At 38.8% G+C, this 21068-nt stretch overlaps 1 protein-coding gene across 1 annotated transcript in view; it reads left to right on the top strand.

Moving 5' to 3' along the window:
* Positions 1-890: 890 nt before the first annotated feature.
* The window catches only part of cacna1fb (calcium channel, voltage-dependent, L type, alpha 1F subunit), a gene marked incomplete at its 3' end in the record, with an annotated part of 61435 nt that continues 41257 nt past the window's right edge, over positions 891-21068 (top strand). Inside the window, exons 1-3 of the mRNA XM_079826340.1 lie at positions 891-1264; positions 9709-10030; positions 10205-10310. Of these exons, the coding sequence (XP_079682466.1) occupies positions 1243-1264; positions 9709-10030; positions 10205-10310 (450 nt within the window). The 5' untranslated portion in view covers positions 891-1242. The remainder of the gene's footprint in view (positions 1265-9708; positions 10031-10204; positions 10311-21068) is intronic.

Below are 21068 nucleotides of genomic sequence, written 5' to 3'. Positions count from 1 at the left end.
TATAGAAATGTATGCAGTTATACAGTATAAAACTTTAAAGGCCGTTTTCTCAGAATTAGTTTTTTCTCACACTCAGAGTCAGATATATCCACTTCAAGAGCACCTACAAGCACCAACTTTAGCAGTCTTATGCTGAACTATATTCTGAAGGCTTTTACAGAGGGATTTGTTGATATATCATTCCTATCCTGAGTTATAGGTCCTTTAACTCCAAAAAACATGGCGAAAATTGATTTTTTAAGGCTATTGTCAGTATTCTCTAATTTACTAAAGCACAAAATAAGATATCCAGAATCCCCTCTGTAAAAGCCCTCTCATCTAACATGTCAACAAATAGAACCAAGAATTTTAAACATGGTCCTTTCCAATTTCCAGATTTTGTTTTTGGAAAAGTATGCAAATGAGCGTATATTTAAGTATATAAGGCCTCATTTGCATATTAAAACATTAATTTACACAAAACTTGTAATACATTTTTTTCTTATGTTTATGCCAGTAATAAACTGGAGAAGTTTCACAGTGATATCTTGTAATTAAAAAAAAATCCCTATTCACCTGTAGTGTCTCGCCTTAAGGTCATTCCTCTCTGTAAACCTTTAAATAAAATAAAGACGGACAACTCAATTTTGATCTGCCATTCTCACACATCCTACACGCAACAGCGCACAAGAGCTCGAGGACATGCGTAGAGGTAGCGCGAGTGCGCTCACGCGCTCGTGTGTGTGTGTAGATTGATCCGTTGCGTTGGAAAATGAGCAAAGACTCGCCCACATTTTCTGTCGACGCTCCATAAAATCGTTTGCCCAATATCCCTGCCTTTAATAAGTTTCTGGGCTGCCTGTCCCTTTAAACGAGTCATTTTTCTTTAATCCTGAATTGATGGCTTAAATGCGGAGATAGATAGAGAACAGAGTGTGCGCTACAATCATCAACGGCTATATATATTTTGTTGTATTTTTGTTCCTAACGCTCTCAAAGTTCATTTTCTTGGAAGACGGGGGGTAATGGAACGCCTCTGATTTTTTAAACCATCTGAATGCAACTCCATAGATTCACAATGAAAAGCCTTTAGAAGGTGACTGACAGCATCTTTGGACACCACTCTAGGATTTTACAAATGGAAAACTTGCCGCTTTTATAGAAAAAGCACATTTTGGAATTATGTCTCATAAATATGAGTGAAGGAACTGTCGTGAGGATCATGCATTCTGCTCCAATGAGGTCAAAGTGACAATCTCCGACATGTATGAGGAGAACAGAAAAAGTAAGTTTTTAATCGTTTTCATCCATATATTTTAGTTTAGTTTAGTTTTTATACATATGTCGTGTAGTCGCTGTTTAAACTGTCAAACGTCAACTTATTTTTCTAATCGCTGTATAAACTTGTGTCCATATCAATATTATTTCAGTTCAGTTTAGATGTTGACGTAGCTACAGTTCATCAAACTAGCTTCCCCCAAAATTAAGTCTATATAATATCACAGTTTTACCCATACAAAAATAAAACACCTGACATGACGACAACATGAACTAAACGACAGAAATTACTGAAAAAACACCAATTGAATTGACAAATAAACAAATAATAAGAAAACTTTTAAATCCAAACAAATATGATGTTTATGCAGGGAATTTTGGGAATACCTCTTTTCCATAAAGTTTACTTTTGGATGGTTTGAAAACAGTTAAAACATTTTTTAAATAAAATTTTCTGTAAAAGTATTGCTTTGATAAATATGTTTTTCAAATAGTTTTTTTAATATATATATATATATATATATATATATATATATATATATATATATATATATATATATATATATATATATATATATATATAGGCCTATATTTTATATAGGCCTATATATTTAAATGTTTTATATATATATATTTAGGCTACTGTATATGGTAAGGTAACTTGCAGTTAACTAATTAACAGGTTTTTACTGTAGCAGTTTAGATTTTTTGTTAAAATTGCTTACATTTTAACAATGTGAAATTGGAATTGGGTAACTGCATTGTCAGGATAATTGACAGTTGTAGCTACTAATTATATGAACATGAAATGTTCTACATGTTAATTATAATGAAAGATGAAGGTTTTGAGCCTTGAGCTCTGTTGCGCTCAAATTATGAATTTATTTTTCCAATTTATTTTTCTTGTTTGCAGCACCAGATGTTTAACTGCCACAGGGTTATTTTCAGAGCACAACCTGCACATGCGCTTTATGATGACTTTCTGATTACAGGCAACCCGCAATTACAAATATCATTTGACTTCCATCATTGCCGAGTAACCCCGGCACTGCAGGTTAATGCACATAGAGTGTAATGCAGGGCCTCTCGAGACAGCAAATGAATATTCTGCTGGTAGTAAGTTTGATTAAATGGGCCTCTAATCTTTGATCCCTAACTAGCTCAAGAACCAAATCCTTCTGCTTTAGAAACAAGCCTGCACATGAGAGTTGCTGTATGTCTCTTTGCACAGGTTTGTCCCCAGATAACAAATATGTTCCAAGAACATTTTTCTAATGTTCCCATTAAGTTATGAAAACATTATCTCGGAATGTTCTTACAACGTTCAAAATTGTAAATGTCTTAAAAATGTTTTTTTCTTGCTTATGCGAACAACGTTAAAAGTTGTTGTTAAAATTTCACCCAAAAATGAAAATTCTGTCATTAATTACTCACCCTCATGTTGTTCCAAAACTTTATGACTTTTGTTCATCTTTGCAACACAAATAAGGATCTTTTTGATGAAATCTGAGAGCTTTCTGTCCCTCCATTGACAACTACGCAACTGACACTTTGGCTGCGTTCACACTGCAGGGCTTAATGCTCAATTCCGATTTTTTGAAAAAATGCGATTTTTTTTGCAAGGCCGTTCACATTTCCAATTAAATGCGACCTTTTGTGATCTCCTGTGTGAACGTGAAATGACCCAGAACTGACCCGCATGCGCAGAAGAGTACTCAACGGTCAACGACGTCACTTGTTGTTTACGGAAGTAGCCAAATATGGGTGTCAGCATTGGAGTTCGTTTAGCTTTATTAAAGTTATTTTCGCAACGGAGCCAGCACCATTACAACCTTCTCATGTTAAGAAGAAAATTAAAAAAGAGGAGGAGAGCAAGGTTTTTGGCCATGGCGTTTTGTGGAGCAGTGGTAGCAACGTCGGTACAGAGAAACGTGTGGGTGCGGAGTCGCAGCCAGGAGTGGTGGGATACTGATGTGAGTGGCTTTACTGATACCGAATTCGTCAGTAACTTCAGAATGACCAGATCCACCTTCAATTATGTTTGTGAGCGCCTTCAACTAACTTTGTCACGGGAAGAGACACATGTCTGCGGCGGCCCATAACAGTGCAGAAACGCGTTGGAGTTGGAGTGTATTGGCTAGCAACAGGTGCGTAAGTTACTCCTTCTTTTATTGGCGGTTAGCAACTATTTCTTGTGCATTACCGCCACCACTGGACTGGAGTAAGGAACGGGAGTTACTGACTATTCTGTACTATTTTAAACAAATAAAACAAAAAATAAAAACAAATAAAGTAGAGTTTATATCCTTTTAAAAAGGCTTTTTTATCTTCTCATTCCCGCCTACTTCAACGTACAATGATGACGTTTGTCGCGTATCAACGACGTGCGGGTCGGATACATGTGACCTGGCAGTTCAGACTGAAGACGCATTTCAAAAGATCGGATATGTATCGGATTTGGACCACATACCCAAGTGGCCTGGGTCGCATTTGAAAAGATCGGATCTGTGTCGTTCAGACTGTCATGAAAAGATCAGATACAGGTCGCATAAGGGCAAAAAAATCGGAATTGGGTCGTTTCAGCCTGCAGTGTGAACGCAGCCTTTGACGCTTCAAAAAGTTCATAAAGAGATCGTAAAACTAATCCAAAATGAATTGAGCGGTTTATTCCAAATTTTCTGAAGAGACACGACCGCTTTGTATGACAAACAGACTGAGTTTAGCACCAAACTTAAACAGAAGCTCAACCGAACCTGCTTGACACTCGAGAACAAACTGCATTGGTTCTTGTGGAAGCTCAAACGTGCTGTGTAACACGAGAATGACCCTCATTGGTTCTTGCAGAAGCTCAAACGTGCTGCGTAACACATGAGAATGAACCTCATTGGTTCTTGCGGAAGTTCATATGTGCTGCATCACACATGAGACTGAACATCATTGGTTCTTGCGGAAGCTCAAATGTGCTGCGTAACACACAAGAATGAACCTCTCTGGTTCTTGCTGAAGTTCAAACGTGCTGCGTGACACAAGAATAAACCTCATTGGTTCTTGCGGAAGCTCAAACATGCTGCGTAACACGAGAATGAACCTCATTGGTTCTTGTGGAAGCTCAAACGTGCTGCGTAACACACGAGAATGAACCTTGTTGGTTCTTGCGGAAGTTCAAATGTGCTGCGTAACACACAAGAATTAACCTCTTTGATTCTTGTGGAAGCTCAAACGTGCTGCGTAACACACAAGAATGAACCTCATTGGTTCTTGTGGAAGCTCAAACGTGCTGCGTAACACACAAGAATGAACCTCTTTGGTTCTTGTGGAAGCTCAAACATGTTGAGTAACACACAAGAATGAACCTCTTTGGTTCTTGTGGAAGCTCAAACATGTTGCGTAACACGAGAATAAACCTCATTGGTTCTTGCGGAAGCTCAAACATGCTGCGTAACACGAGAATGAACCTCATTGGCTCTTGTGGAAGCTCAAACGTGCTGCGTAACACACAAGAATGAACCTCTTTGGTTCTTGTGGAAGCTCAAACATGTTGCGTAACACGAGAATAAACCTCATTGGTTCTTGCGGAAGCTCAAACATGCTGCGTAACACGAGAATGAACCTCATTGGCTCTTGTGGAAGCTCAAACGTGCTGCGCAACACGAGAATAAACCTCATTGGTTCTTGCGGAAGCTCAAACATGTTGCGTAACACGAGAATAAACTTCATTGGTTCTTGTGGAAGCTTAAACGTGTTGCGTAACACACAAGAATGAACCTTGTTGGTTCTTGTGGAAGCTCAAACATGCTGCATAACACGAGAATTAACCTCATTGGTTCTTGTGGAAGCTCAAACGTGCTGCGTAACACACAAGAATGAACCTCATTGGTTCTTGCTGAAGTTCAAACGTGCTGCGTAACACACAAGAATGAACCTCATTGGTTCTTGCTGAAGTTCAAACGTGCTGCGTAACACACAAGAATGAACCTCATTGGTTCTTGTGGAAGCTCAAACGTGCTGCGTAACACACAAGAATGAACCTCATTGGTTCTTGCTGAAGTTCAAACGTGCTGCGTAACACACAAGAATGAACCTCTTTGGTTCTTGTGGAAGCTCAAACATGTTGCGTAACACGAGAATAAACCTCATTGGTTCTTGCGGAAGCTCAAACATGCTGCGTAACACGAGAATGAACCTCATTGGCTCTTGTGGAAGCTCAAACGTGCTGCGCAACACGAGAATAAACCTCATTGGTTCTTGCGGAAGCTCAAACATGTTGCGTAACACGAGAATAAACTTCATTGGTTCTTGTGGAAGCTTAAACGTGTTGCGTAACACACGAGAATGAACCTTGTTGGTTCTTGTGGAAGCTCAAACATGCTGCATAACACGAGAATTAACCTCATTGGTTCTTGTGGAAGCTCAAACGTGCTGCGTAACACACAAGAATGAACCTCATTGGTTCTTGCTGAAGTTCAAACGTGCTGCGTAACACACAAGAATGAACCTCATTGGTTCTTGTGGAAGCTCAAACGTGCTGCGTAACACACAAGAATGAACCTCATTGGTTCTTGCTGAAGTTCAAACGTGCTGCGTAACACACAAGAATGAACCTCATTGGTTCTTGTGGAAGCTCAAACGTGCTGCGTAACACACAAGAATGAACCTCTTTGGTTCTTGCTGAAGTTCAAACGTGCTGCGTAACACACAAGAATGAACCTCATTGGTTCTTGCTGAAGTTCAAACGTGCTGCGTAACACACAAGAATGAACCTCATTGGTTCTTGCGGAAGCTCAAACATGCTGCGTAACACGAGAATGAACCTCATTGGTTCTTGTGGGAGCTCAAACGTGCTGCTTAACACACGAGAATTAACCTTGTTGGTTCTTGCGGAAGTTCAAATATGCTGCGTAACACACAAGAATGAACCTCACTGGTTCTTGTGGAAGCTCAAACGTGCTGCGTAACACGAGAATGAACCTCATTGGTTCTCGCACGTCAAGCGAACATGCTTGAGCTTCTGTTTACCACAACTGATGTGTGCATTGAATGTTTCTATGTGAATAAAAGCCTAAATTCAGTCTGTTGGTCATATAAAGCAATCGTTTCTCTTCGGAAAATGTTGGACTCAACAGCTCAATTCATATGGATTAGTTTCACCATCTCTTCAATAACTTTTTGAAGCGTCAGTTGCATAGCTGTCTATGCCTTTCATCAAAAATATCTTAATTTGTGTTCTGAAGGTAAAAACTAATGTCTTACTGGTTTGGAACAACATGAGGACGAGTAATTAATGAAAGAATTTTCGTTTTTGGGTGAACTAACCCTTTAAGCAAGCATTCCATTTTATCATTTTGCAAACATTATGGGAATGCTACTTTTAAATGTTCTCGGAACGTTCTGGCACATGTAGTTACATTGGCGTCGGAAGCAAAAAAAATGTGGGTGGGTCCTCTCAGAAAAAAAATTCTGGAGTAGATGCCATTTATTTTACATCAAGTACAAATATACCGCCTTGTTTGCTAAACGTCTGGTTGGGAAAGACAAAATTACGGAAATCACTGTATCATTGAGAACGGCAATAGTGTAGGGGTAAGACGCATGGCATCAAGTTTTGACGCAATCGACCCGCGGCTCGAATCCGCCTTTTGCCAAACTCACTCTACTCCCTTTTCCCATCACATATCAGATCAGGAAGGCATTTATTTTCAATAATAATGAAGAAAATATTAGAAAAGTGGAAATAAAGCATCTAACATGTGTTTAATAATAATATGTGTTTATCGGTTAGGGGTAGGTAAACAGACGTGCTGAATTAGAGACTATAAAAGTGAGTGGGTCCAATATCGATTGGGTACTAATATTGATTGTAAAAAGTGCAATAAACATACAATGGTTCCGACGCCCATGTGTAGTAACATATAAAAAAAATGTTAGACGAATGTCCAGCTAAAACGAATATGAATGATGTATAAATAATGTTCTTGTGCTAAAGTTTTGAGAACATTGTTAAAGACCAGATAACTTTGAACAAACATTCTATTAACATTACTGGAAGAACGTTTGTTCATTGCTTTGACAGAACCTTGCCAGAACGTTCTGAGTACACTCCCTGTTAGACCTAGCTGGATAGACCCCTTTAGGTCACTCACTATCAAGGTAAATAAATCAACCTTGATAATATAGCAATATGCCTTCAGCTGAAAAATAATGCCATACTGAAAGGCACTGATAATGAAGTTCTTGATTTGTTTATACGCTTTATGCCTGTTCAATCGTCTTTTATCAGTGAGAATCCAAAATTTTCTCAGTATCCTCATTTGCAGCTAATGGCCAGTATAATGGTAGTGAATTATAGATGCAAATAAAATAAAAAGTTAATGCTTTTGAGCTGAGTTTTGTTTATTAGTTATAGAAATAGACATTGATAAATACTTATGTAAATTTCATAACTTTAAATTTCAAACTCATTCCTTTGTGAAATTATGGACGCTCGGCAAATACGATACCATGATTGAAAACCAAATGAACTTGTCTTTAAAGTAGAAAATAGCCTGTTGGCGTGTGTTAGCAGTCACGGTGGGGGTTGCACAGAGCAGTAGCCTAAACAAAAACTAGTTTTCCACAATACTTTCTTTTAATGACGTGCTAAATTGACCCCTCAATTTCTATTTGGAGCGTGTCTTTATCAGCACAGAGCAGCAGTCATGATAGCTCATTTTACAAACCTCACACAGGAGTTTATTTCACTCTCCTGCCTGCCCATTTTAAATGTTCAATGAAAGTACTGATTGCTGTTATCTCTGGCTGATAGGATTCCCTTCAGTCTCACTGAGGTCTTATGCATAAATTGAAGTTATAATTTGCTATCAGCAGTGTCCTCTCTCTCTCTTCCTCCCCCTACCCATGACTCTCTCTGTTAGCTGTCAGCTAGCTGTGCTAGAGGCTAACATCATGAATCCACAGGTACTCACATATGAAACCGCTGGCCCAGAATCCCGCTCTGCACCCCCTCTCACAGTGGGAAGTAGGTCACAGCTGTTACTGTGTGGTTCTCCTCACCTAGTGCAGAGTCCTCCTGTTCATCAGAGACTGTGGCAGATTAGAAAGCTTTGTCTTCCTTATCTCCATCTCCCTCTTTAATATGACCAGAGTAATTCAAGTGTCATAGTTTGCCGTTACCTCAGTCACTAGAACTCCATGCCTGTGCCCAGATGATGAGGGACACATATGCTGTAGCAACTATTGATAAGATTAGATGGTAACACTTTAGAATGGTCCATCAATAGGTAACTATCCAGGAAGTATGAGTAGTGCTACGTTAACTCTTCAGCTACTACTATTAACTAATATGTAAACAAGATTAATCAGTAAGTAATAGGAAATTTAGGACTGAGATAGTTCCTTTTTAGGTAATAAATAATTACAGAATGAGATTTGCCACATTAGACTATTAAGATTTACCAATGAATTACTAATCACAACATTAGCATGTCTGCGACATGAGAAATGGTCTTTTTTACTCTGAACATGATCATAAAATGCATCCCTAATTACTTGAGTGTTACCTAGTTACTCTTCAAGAACTACTAGTGATCATAGTGAAACATTTTTGTTACACTTTAGTTTAAGGTGTCTAGTTTAGTTTAAGTACTGATATTAAGTTACTACATGTACTTACTAAAGGGTTAGGATTAGGAATAGGGGTTGGTTTAGTGTTTGTTGAATGTAATTATGCATAATTTATAGTTATTACTATAGTAACTACACGTAACACGTGTAACAAGGACACTGTAAAAGAAAGTGTTACCAAAATGTTTTTTTTTTTTTTTTCACTTTAAAATAATGGTCCAGATCACTAGTAGTTATCACATCTCAGGACAAGGCTGGCAACATTTTGTTGTACTTGTATAAGATACTAAGTTAGCACGTTAGCTATGTTTTGGTTATTGGTGCTTTTGGGTGCCTTAACCTCCTGCTACCATTCAAACACACTACCATTCAAACATGTGGGATTAATAACCTCTTATGCTCACCAAGGCTGCATTTATTTGATCAAAAATACAGTTGAAAAACATATTATTATAATTCTATTTGAATACAGTATTTTAAAACTTAATTTATTACTTTGATGGCAAAGCTGAATGTTTGAAATTAGTTTAAAAGAACATATTTATTTAAAATAGAAATATTTCGCAACATTACAAATGTATTTTCTGTTACTTTTGATCAATTTAATGCATCCTTGCTGAATTAAAAAGTATATTTTTCTTTTTCTTGAATGGTCCCGTCTTTGACAGATTTTCTCTGATGTCAAAAGAAATCAACAAAATGGCTTATGGTTTATTTTGACATCCTTATAAAAAGCGTGCCTGTGTCAACAAGCATTTGCTAATGACTGGTTGTTTGCTGTGTCATCCACGCAAATGACCCTTTATTAAGTGACTAAACCTCTTTCTTTAGGGAATGGGTACTCCAACGAGGAAGAGGAGGGTGGTGGCGAAGCGGAAGAGGAGGAGGAGGAGGAGGGGGGTGGAGGAGGAGAGGGCGATGAGGGTGACGAGGAAGAGAAGGACGAGTGGGAGGAGAATGAACGGCCGAAGATGAACCGTACGGAAACGCTCAATTCCACCTGCAGCTCCACTGGAACGCAGAAGAAGAAGAGTCAGCATATGAAGAAGCAGGTCCAGGGCTCCAACCAGGTCCAGCGTGCCCCAAGAGCTCTTTTCTGCCTTAAACTGAACAACCCCATCCGCAGGGCTGCCCTTCACCTTGTGGAGTGGAAGTATCCATTTACAACTCAGTCAGTGACTGAAAACACAGTTTAAACTTCTACTGATAATGATCAACGTAAAGCTTTCCAATCATTTACCGCTATCTGTTGTAAAAACTTTTAATTTGCCTGTTGAATGTAATGCCACTCTAATAATATAATGTTTACCTTAACATGTGACTCCAGACCATTTGATATCTTTATTCTCCTGGCCATCTTTGCTAATTGTGTTGCCTTGGGGGTCTCCAAGCCTTTTCCCGAAGATGACTCGAATGCCACCAACCATGACCTAGTAAGTATTGCTCTGTGTCTCTTGAGAGAGAGAGAGAGAGAGAGAGAGAGAGAGAGAGAGAGAGAGAGAGAGAGAGAGAGAGAGAGAGAGAGAGAGAGAGAGAGAGAGAGAGAGAGAGAGAGAGAGAGAGAGAGAGAGAGAGAGAGAGAGAGAGAGAAATCGGGGTGGTATAAATATAATTTCGGTTCAGAGAACTGAAAAAAGATTCATGGTTAACAAGCTTCTTGGTTTTTGGTTGCAAACATTAATGGTCAGTTCCTGTATTAGTAGTCCATCAGTTCAAAGTGGCAATAACATGCTCTTAATTGAGATGCAGTATGTATTATAAAATAGTATATTGTAAACCAGAGAGCACGAAAAGGTGTTTCCCTTCCCAGGTGTTGTTTCATAATCAGATATATTGGGATGGTGCCCAGAACAGAGCATTGACCGAATTCCTGCTGACCCATTTGGGAGGTGTGTTATGGATCTCAGGTGCAGTCAGAAGCATGCATGTGTTTATGTATTATGTAATATACATTTCTTTTCCTACGGCATATTCTATCAGGTCTTTTCTGGTTTCAGGCTGGTGTGTATTATGGTAGCTAACTAGTTAAGGTGCTTGTTTCCTGTTTCAGATGTCCTGGATTTACGCTCTGCTCTGCTCCGCTGGGGATGATATTTGTAGTTTTTTTCTTGCCCTCAGAATGGTAGTGTCACCACATACTGTATATATATAATTTAAATAGAGCACGTTCTAAGTTCAGATCAAAGTGGAGACATTTCAGAGAAAGATATTGGTTGGCACTTGGACATAAATCAAATCTATAACCATTTATACTTTCCATGTTATTTAGAATGTACACTACTGGTCAAAATTTTGGAATAATTAATACTATTGAGTGTTTATTGAAAGAAGTCTCTCATACTCACCAATGCTGCATTTATTCAAAGATACTGTAAATACTGTAAATAAGTAATCTTGTGAAAAATTATTATAATTTAAAATGACTGTTTTCTATTTTAATATATTTTAAAAGTTATTCATGTGATGGTAAAGCAGAAATTCAGCAGCTATTACTTCAGTCATCTTATATTATCAAGGTTGAAAACATTTCTGCTGCTTGATTTTTTTTTTTCTTTTCTGGAAAATATGATACATTTTTTTCTGGATTCTTTGATATACAAATTTTCAAAGAACAGCATTAATTTGAATTAGAAATCTTTTGTAACATTTTAAATGTCTTTACTGTCACTTTTGATCAATTTAATGCATCCTTGCTGATCAAAAATATATTTTTTAATAAAAGAATAAAATATTACTGAACCCCGAACTTTTGAACGGTAGTGTACATTTTGTTTTTTCTCTGAAAATACACACAAATACACAAAGAAGCACACACACATAAAAGGGGGATTCGCCTCAAGCAAGAGAGTTTCATCATGTGACTCACTTCAGCCACACTATTTCGCTTGCTACTGCTGTCCCAGTGTCTGAAATTTCTGGACGCTTTGTACTTTGCACACCACAATTTGAAAATCAGGTGCCATTTTGATGTGAAAATCCTTCTTTTTTTGCTGTTTGATGATGCAGTATTACTCTGTAATCCTCCTCATCTCCCACAACCTCTCATTGTATCCCATCAGAGAGCGTCACATTTGATCCACTCAGTAGCCATTCTTAAAGGAATAGTTCACCTAAAAATAAAATGTCTGTCATTATTTACTCATGTTGTTCTAAATCTGTATGACTTACTTTCTTCTATATTTTGAAAGTCAACATTTGCCCCCACTCACTTTCAGTGCATGGGCAAAAATATTTTGACCAGAGGATGAGTAAATGGTGACATAATTTTCATTTTTGAGTGAACTTTCCCTTTAAACACTTTTACCAGCATTCTGCGTTACTGTGATGTTCATCTCGGCACCTGTGTCTGAGACTACAGGGCTTTAATTCGCTTGCAAGTTAGTGGCATCAAGGAAACAAAGTGGCGGTTTTCTCCACGGTTGCAGTGAGGCATGCAGCAATGCGAGGCTGCATGAGCTTGTGCACACTACAGCTTCACCTCGGCATGCACTGAGTTCATTGAGATGAGAAAGAAATCGTAAACGAAAGAGAAGTGCCCCTAGCTATTGTTTCTTTGTAGGGGTCAGACCAAATTAAAACACCTTTCTTTTAAGTTCAGAAATCCTTTCTCCGCATCTCGGCACACTTGCACTTTCACTGGACTTTACCGAATTATCCATGTGAGCTTCATAGTTTGTCCCGCTGTCATCTCGATTGTCCAGGCGTGTGTGACTGTGCCCCATTCGTACCGAAATGCTCGACGTGTTGTGAAGTTGTGTAGTGGAGGGATCTTCCCTAAGGCATGTGTGAGAGAAACAGGAAGAGAAAGAGAGGAAATGAGAGAGAGGAGACCAATCGAGTTGTATGCGATCACGAACCCCCTCGGGCACTGCCTCATGTCTGTCCCATCAGAGAATCACTTTCTTTTTATAGAAGAATAATTTGCATTCGAATGTAAGAGAAGTGACACTGAAGTGACAAAAGAGGAACAACAGGGCAGAATGTGCATCCCTGATGAAAGATCACAGTTTAGTAGCACGGACTAATGAGCAAATGACAGGGTTTTCTTCCAGAGTCAGCTTTTTTTGTAGGGTTGTAATATTCACTTGCTGGAATGCATACAGGCTGGATTTGCATTTCCAAAGGAAAAATAACAGTGCTTTCTAGGCAGAAAAATTATAGTGTTGATGTGTAAACTAAGCTTTGGTTCTGTGTAAATGAAACGTTGTGTTTGAGTCGTCTTATACTTTGCCAGGCATGACACTCGCTATGCACCTTAACTACCAAAGAAAACCTAAAAATTTGGCAAAAATCTTTAGTGTTTCTGTACTGAGGGAACGTACACTTACAACACATGAACTCAAAGCTGAACAGGCAGAGGTGAACGTCAGCGCTAAAGCATTTGAATTCTCCGCTGTAATGCGATCTCATACATAATAAAGAACAGAGATTGGATAAAGTTCTTTCTCATGAATAATGCGGAGAAAAGCTCAGAAACTGAGGATGTAGACGAGTACTCTCCATCACTAGTCAGTCAACGCATATACATTTTGTGACGTAGGTTCAACTTTGCTTTTTAAATGGGACCTATTATGCCCCTTTTTTACAAGATGTAATGTCTCAGGTGTCCTCAGAATGTGTCAGTGAAGTTTCAGCACAAAATACCCCACATTTTTGAGAGGAAGGAAAAACATGCTGGTTTCGTGCATATATCTTTAAATGCAAATGAGCTGCTGCTCCCCACCCCGCTTTCCAGAAGAGGGCGAAGCCTTTACAACTCGTGCCTCTGATACTCTGACGAAAACTAAAACATCTGTTTGGTTTTGGGCTGCATTTTCCGATAACGTTGTCTCTTAGCGCGCTGCGAAAACTCTAAAGGTATAACTTAACTAAAGGTATACCATTTCTAGTTGTGTTCCCCGAACTATATCTTAGGAGGTTGCTTAAGGTAAATCTTCTTAAGTGCGACATTAGCAGGTGCTGTCCGTGGCGGCGGTACTGAATTGGTTTATCAATGGCTCAAAAATCGATTATTCACTCTATGCAGGGGCTGTTTAACTGCGTTATGTGAGAAAGCGGTGTTCTTTATAATAGAAGCACTTAAGAAATAGTTGAAATTGCATTTATCAGGACTCGTGAGATCTTATAAATATAATCCAAATTGCAAACTAAATCCAAAACCGTGGATATTTTATATAATTTTGAAATTATTGTGCGAACCTGAAACCTCTTATGCCCAAACGTGTCATGCATCAACCCACTAACTGGCAGTATTCCATTTATATTATTGTAACATTGTTTGTTCTTGTGGGAAGAAGGAGGCGGGAACCGGCGAACATTCACAACTTTTAATACAATAAATGAACACAAAATTAAAGTAACACACACATAACAAAACTTAAACAAAACACAACTTAAAATCCAGGCCTGGTCCTCTCTCGTCCTTCACTCGTGTCGCTCGTCCTTATGCCTCCGTGCTCCCTCATGAGATGACTCGAGACTGGTGTGCCTCGCAGGTGACGCTCATTCTCAATCACGCACACCGATCTCGCTCGCTCGCTCCTACCATGTCTCTCGCTCGCCCACCTCGCCACATACCCCCAACACCCCTAGTAGGCCGGGGAGTACCCCGCGTCTACGCCTACCCCCCCCCCCACCCCCCAGGGAACCCAATCTCTGTGTCCGGGGATATGGGCCGGCGAGACGAGAGAATGGGAGATGGAGACCCCCAGAGCAGCCGGACGAGAGAGTGAAGAGAGGAGGAAAAAAAAAAAATTCTGGACACCGGACGCATGGCACCGGACGCTCGGTGGGCGGCTCGATCCTCCTCCGCCCCCTGGCAGCCGGCGGTGGCTCCTCCTGTCGAGGGCAACCGGCAGCGAGTCCCGCACACTCCCTGCTCCTCCCCTACATGGCGGATGGACGCAGGCTCCGGCCCACGGCGAACGCCGGCAACTCTTCCGCTCCCTCTAGGACGGCAGCCACCCCACCTCGACCCAGGGGCACAAAAGCGAGCTCTCCGTCCCACCGGATCCTCACTCGCTCCAGCACCTCCGCCTCGGGCAGCTCCTCGCAGTCTTCACCCATGCGCGCTACCCGACCTCCTCAGCACCGCGATCCCCCTCAGTACCGAGGACTCTTCGACAGCATGTCTCTCCTTCCTCCTGGGTTTCGGCACCAATGTAACGTTGTTAGTTCGTATGGTACACACATAACAAAACGTGAACAAAACACAACTTAATATCCAGGCCTGGTCCTCTCTCGTCCTTCACTCGTGTCGCTCGTCCTCATGCCTCCGTGCTCCCTCATGAGAGGACTCGAGACCGGTGTGCCTCGCAGGTGACGCTCATTCTCAATCACGCACACCAATCTCGCTCGCTCCTCCCATGTCTCTCGCTCGCCCACCTCGCCACAATTATCATTATATATTTTGCCATAGTCTTCATTTACTACACAAGCAATTGGTGTAAATCACTAATTTCTGTTATTAGATGACCTACTCAATAAAGGCGCAACACGCGAAACATAATCAACAGCTACAGCGGAGAAAAAAGAAAGAAAGAGGAGAGTGTCAGCAGCTTTGAATCTACAAAGTCGGACCAACCAAATCTAAAAGCTGCTGAATTTGCTGCCGTGGTAGACAAAATTTATTTTGAATTGCAGCTTCTGAGATGGTAGCCAGGGGACTAAAGTTTTCACAGATGAAATAGTGCACATAGAAATGGCTCTTTGATTTAGCACAACTATTCGCCTTTATCTCTGCCTTAGTTTGACCAAACTCCCCTTCGCAATCATTCCCTTTAAATAGTGGTACTCCATAATGGTTTGCCAGCTGATGTACCTTTGGTTAATATAATTAAAAAGCTAACTGGCATCAGTGTAATGACAATTGTATTCTTTGCAAGAAAACACTTCAATTAGCAGAATTATATTCGTATAGACTGAGATGAGATGAGATCGGAATGAACTGTCAATAGAGATAAGGTATAGTGCTCCAGACCAACCTTACGAACGAATGTCTTACAGAAGGCATACTTAACTAAGATAATTTCGGGAAACACGTATTAATGTTAAGGTACACCTTAAGGTACAACTTAAGAATGACGTAGCATTAAGAAGGTTTCGGGAAATCCAGCCTTGATTATCATCTCTATCGCGGTCACACTCACATGACAATGCAGTTATTCATCATCATGAAAGTTTATTACCTGCATGCGTTTTAAAGCCATATCAGTTTAAACCTTTGATGTATGGTTTTATGAGCGCACGCACTTGTCCAAAGCAGTGCACAGAAAGCTGGATGTCAGATGTCGCGTCACATGAGTATTAAACTATGTTCTCTGTCACGTCTTATTGCGCTTTAACTGTCAAATACACACATGGTTATGTCAAAAACACACATAAACACAGTCGGTTATGTCTGTGAACATAAACAGCAAGTAAAGAATTAAAGTGAAATCAGCGTAATATACAGTACCCACTGTTAAATATGCTGTTAATAGGAATCAAACACCAAAAGAAAAACAGAAAATCACTCACTGCTCTTGACTAACTTTAGTAGCTTTAATAAGAATACATTTCTTACTTGAATGCTGCTGTTGCTCTGGTGAGGAGATAAACATGGCGGACTGTGTACAGCTCACTCAGGGAGGGGGCGGCGGCGTTCAGAACCGCATATTAGCATACTTGTACTATTTCTGCCATAGAAAGATGTGATAAAGGTAGTACGAGTACTAGTGTGCAGTTCCGAATTTAACATATACTTTATCTTCTTTTTCTTCTTCTATTTCTATTGTTTAAATGGCGGATGGCTTTTATAAGGTGCATTTTCCGCCACCTACTGTATTGGAGTATGGACAGTGTTGCCAACTTAGCAATTTTGTTGCTAGATTTAGCAACTTTTCAGACTACCTTAGCAACTTTTTTTTCTAAAAGCACCTAGCCACAAATTTAGCAATTTTTTTACATTTATTTGGCAACTTTTAGCAACTTCTGGAAAGTGACTCTAATACAAACAACACACGTACAAGCTAGCTCAATAGGCCAAGTGGTTCATTCATAATTCCTTAAGATCGCTGTGGAAATGTTGAAATCGCTGTAAAAACCGGAAGATCATTTAGGTAGCATATTTACAGAGCCCTGCATATGACATGCAGGAAAAAAACTAGTAGGCTAAATCGTGCACACGATTAATAAATCGAGGGAACAAATGAGTAAATCGTGTGGACGGTTTAGCAAATCGAGGGAACAAATTTGTAAAATTTTGCACACAATTTACTTTTTTGTGGGGCTCGATCCGTACATATTAACTAACACATTGCTTTAATTTATTTTACAAACAAATCTAAATTAGCATTTCAAATAATATCTAAGCGTTACATAATGGCGTAGTTTTGCCTTGCGATTACGTAATGACGTCATAGCACAATGACGTCACAACGTCATTTAGCAACTTTTAGCAACAACTCGATCTGCCTTTAGCAACTTCCCCTGAAAATTTGTTGGCAACAGTGAGTATGTAGCACATCTTGGTTCCTATGTACCCATCCTGTAGCATTCAAAATTCTGAATAATTCCCCTTGAATTCTATAATTTGTTCCTATTCCTAATATAAATTGCTTACGCCCCATTCCTTTAGTCACTGAATTAATTTTAGTTGTTCTCTATTGTATGCTCTTCATTCTAGTAATATATGATTTGCCATATATATATAAATATAAACTTTGTTTTATGCCTGATTCGCAAGATTTTTCCTGTTATTATTAACAGTTGTTCTTTCCGGGTTCTATGCTAGTTGGGCAGAGTCCGTCAGCAATCGTGGTGCAATGTGATGTCACTGCAAACTCCAAACAGCTTTTTCTGAGACACTGCCTGATTTATGGGGATTCATTCATTTTTTCAACCATTATAGGGTGGTTGTGTACACACACTGTCGACACACGTATATGTTCAAACACCATGTAAAAGTGAAATATTTTGCATAATACTGGTCCCCTTTAAACTGGAAGAACAAAATGGCTCCGAAAAATAAAAAATGAGATGTGCTATAGTTGTTTTGATGTGCAATCTGTACATATAAGTCTGTTTTTATGTGTGTGTGTGTGTGTGTGTGTGTGTGTGTGTGTGTGTGTGTGTGTGTGTGTGTGTGTGTGTGTGTGTGTGTGTGTGTGTGTGTGTGTGTGTGTGTGTGTGTGTGTGTGTGTGTGTGTGTGTGTGTGTGTGTGTGTGTGTGTGTATATATATATATATAAACAAAAATATACCAATATATACCAAAATTTTTTTTTTACGATTTTATGACAGGGCTCTTTAATTCATTGTCAGGGCAAATCACTTACCAACTTAAAAAATGTAAGTTGGCCTGTGCTTTTTTTGGAACATTATTTAATAAGTAAAAAAAAAGTGCTCAAAATAGTCATTTTTACATGTATTTATTTTGACAGCTCATATTTTGAAGTATTATATTTTGAATATTTTGAAATTACTGTATATTCCTGATGCCAGACATTTTAGGAGCAGTTAACAAGCCTTTGTTTTTGCCCTGCTTTAGAACCATTTAGTTTAAAGAATAAAAAACAATCAAGAATTGTTTTGCAAAGGGTACAATAATGACCCTTATAGTGACTTCAAATATATATATATATTTTTTAATAATAAAACATGATAAAAACATTAAATAGAGCTTAACATCTTTTAATTCTAAATAACGTGTCCTAATTAGTACCATGACCAAACAGACAAACATAATGAAATTATTCAAGTGCAAGGGCTTATGGGTATTCCTCCAGTCACAGTGCTTCTCACTGGGCATGCTCATTTGCAGATGCAGTGATATGAAGTTTATAGCGCTTAGCCTTTTTTTATTACGCTTATTATATTTGATGTCTCTTGATGGTTCAAGGGGAGAAAAATGACAGAGCTCTCCTGTGATACATGCATGCACACTGTTGGACGTTGTTATTGGACTAACTAACTCAAGAGAAAAAGTGTGTTAAAAGTGTGTTCACAGGAATTTAAAGGGATAGGTCACTACAAAAAAAAAAATCTGTCATCATTTACTCATCCAAAACTCCAAATGTTGTTCCAAACTTGAATGACTTTCTTCAGCGGAAAAGATAAGAAGATATTTTGAAGAATGTGTCCAAACAACATCGGAGCCCATTTACAAAACACTGAGCCATTTCTCAAAATATCTTCTCCTATGTTCCACAGAAGAAGAAAAAAAAAACACTTGAAAATGATTTGGGTGAACTTAAAGTTCACAGTGCCAAAAGTGCCCATAGAAGAACCAAGCTTACAAAGGAATTGGATTACAGAATATTGCATAATGTGAATTTAATATTAAGCTCAGTTTTTTAAAGATGCACTCATAATGCAAGCTCAGTCAAATCCAGCTGCACTGTCTTCTTCTTTTAGTTTTTGGAGGACAACAAGACAATAAATTGATGTGAAAGAGAAAGAGACAGGGAGGGTTATAAAGACAGCGGGAGCAGAGAGAGTGGTGGTCAGGAGAGATTGTAGCTGCCTGTTCGTTTTGCTGCTCTAAATGCTCTTGGTCCTGATAAGCAGCTTACTCTTCCTCCCCTGTCTCTCATCACCCTTCCCCCATCACCACATCCCTCTCTCCCTCTCTCTCTCTTTTGCTCTCGATCTTTGTTCTGATGCTTAAAGCCACATCCTGGATTCCAGGTGCAAAGGAGGGGGCATGTATTTAATGAGTGTGTGTGTTTGCTGTCAGTCTCTCTCTCAAAAAGCCGGTTGCTCTTTCCCGCTGCCATATTGTTTGTTATATTGTACTGTCCATCATCTTGGTTTCAGTTGTCTTCAGTTCATTACTCAAAGGCATTCAGCACTCTGAGCTTGCATGACTAATAACTAGGGCTGACAGTTGATTGCATATTTTAATTGAAATAATTACATGAGTTGCAGATGAATTAATCGCAATTAATTGCACTTATCAATATGTATAATGCTTAGAAAAGCCTTAAAGAAAGAAAGATTTATACTTAAAGAAAGATATATCATTCAAAGATGTTACACTATTGTGGCAGAAAAAAAGTGACTTTAGAAGAATATAACTTATTTCCATATCATTGACCAAAACCCTATCACTGGCCAACAGCAATAAAAAAGCATATCTGATAAAATATACAAATTAAAACCTATAAAATTTTATATATATATATATATATGAACTAAAATAATTTTTAAATTATCATTATCATCATCATCATCATCACTGGCCTTCATCAATCCAAAACGTATGTACATTATATAAAATATATTATTATTATTTATGCAAATTAATTGCATTTATTTGTCTGGTATTATTTTTGGTTATAATTAATTATACTATAAAAAAAAATTATAAAAAAAAAAAAAACAGCACTACTAATTTCATCCATCAATAACTTACTCAATTATGCAAAAGAACGGTTTTGAATGTTGCCATGGTATATCTGAGGAAGGGAATATGCAGTTGAGAGCTTCAGAAATAGTTCATGGACATTCTGTTCCTGTCAGTGTGCAGAAACCTTCTGCATACTTCAGACAGAGACATACGGTCCAGCAAATGGAAGTTTATGCTGTATGCCACTTTACATCAAATCAAGTACAGCAGTGTGTGCATGTGCGGTTATTATTGTCCATATGGTATTGTCCTTCCACCTCTGTCACAATCTTACACAGATGGTGTGTTTTTTTGTGGTTAGTTTGTTGTTTCTCTCTATATGGAGATAGTATGTATGCGCACAAGTGTGCCGCCCGTCACAGTGCATAGGCTGCCGGTAAAAGAGAGGGAGGAAGAGAAAGATAGGCTGACAGATTACTAATCTTTTGAAACGCTCGCAGATTCCCCATTTTGAAGTCCAGCTTCTGCTCAAGACCGACCCTATTTGTCTCTCTCGCTCACTGTATTGTGAACAGGTCATGGGGTCATACATATACAGCCTTATTTTATACAGGCAACAATTAAATATGATTATTTCCAATATGTTTAAGAATATTGATAGTATGATTTGTGTGATTCAGGTTCCTTTCAGGTTTATGAGCATTTTAATTGAGAGAATACATAGAAAAAAATTACTTTTAAAACTTTATCTAATTGCTTTTAAAAAAAACTAGTGAAGGTTATTAAAGGATTAGTTCACCCAAAAAATAAAATTATGTCATTAATTACTTACCCTCATGTTGTTCCAATCCCGTAAGACCTT

The sequence above is a fragment of the Gobio gobio genome (assembly GCF_949357685.1).
Source record: "Gobio gobio genome assembly, chromosome: 10".
Lineage (NCBI taxonomy): Eukaryota > Metazoa > Chordata > Actinopteri > Cypriniformes > Gobionidae > Gobio > Gobio gobio.
This window is presented reverse-complemented; position numbering and strand designations above follow the sequence as displayed.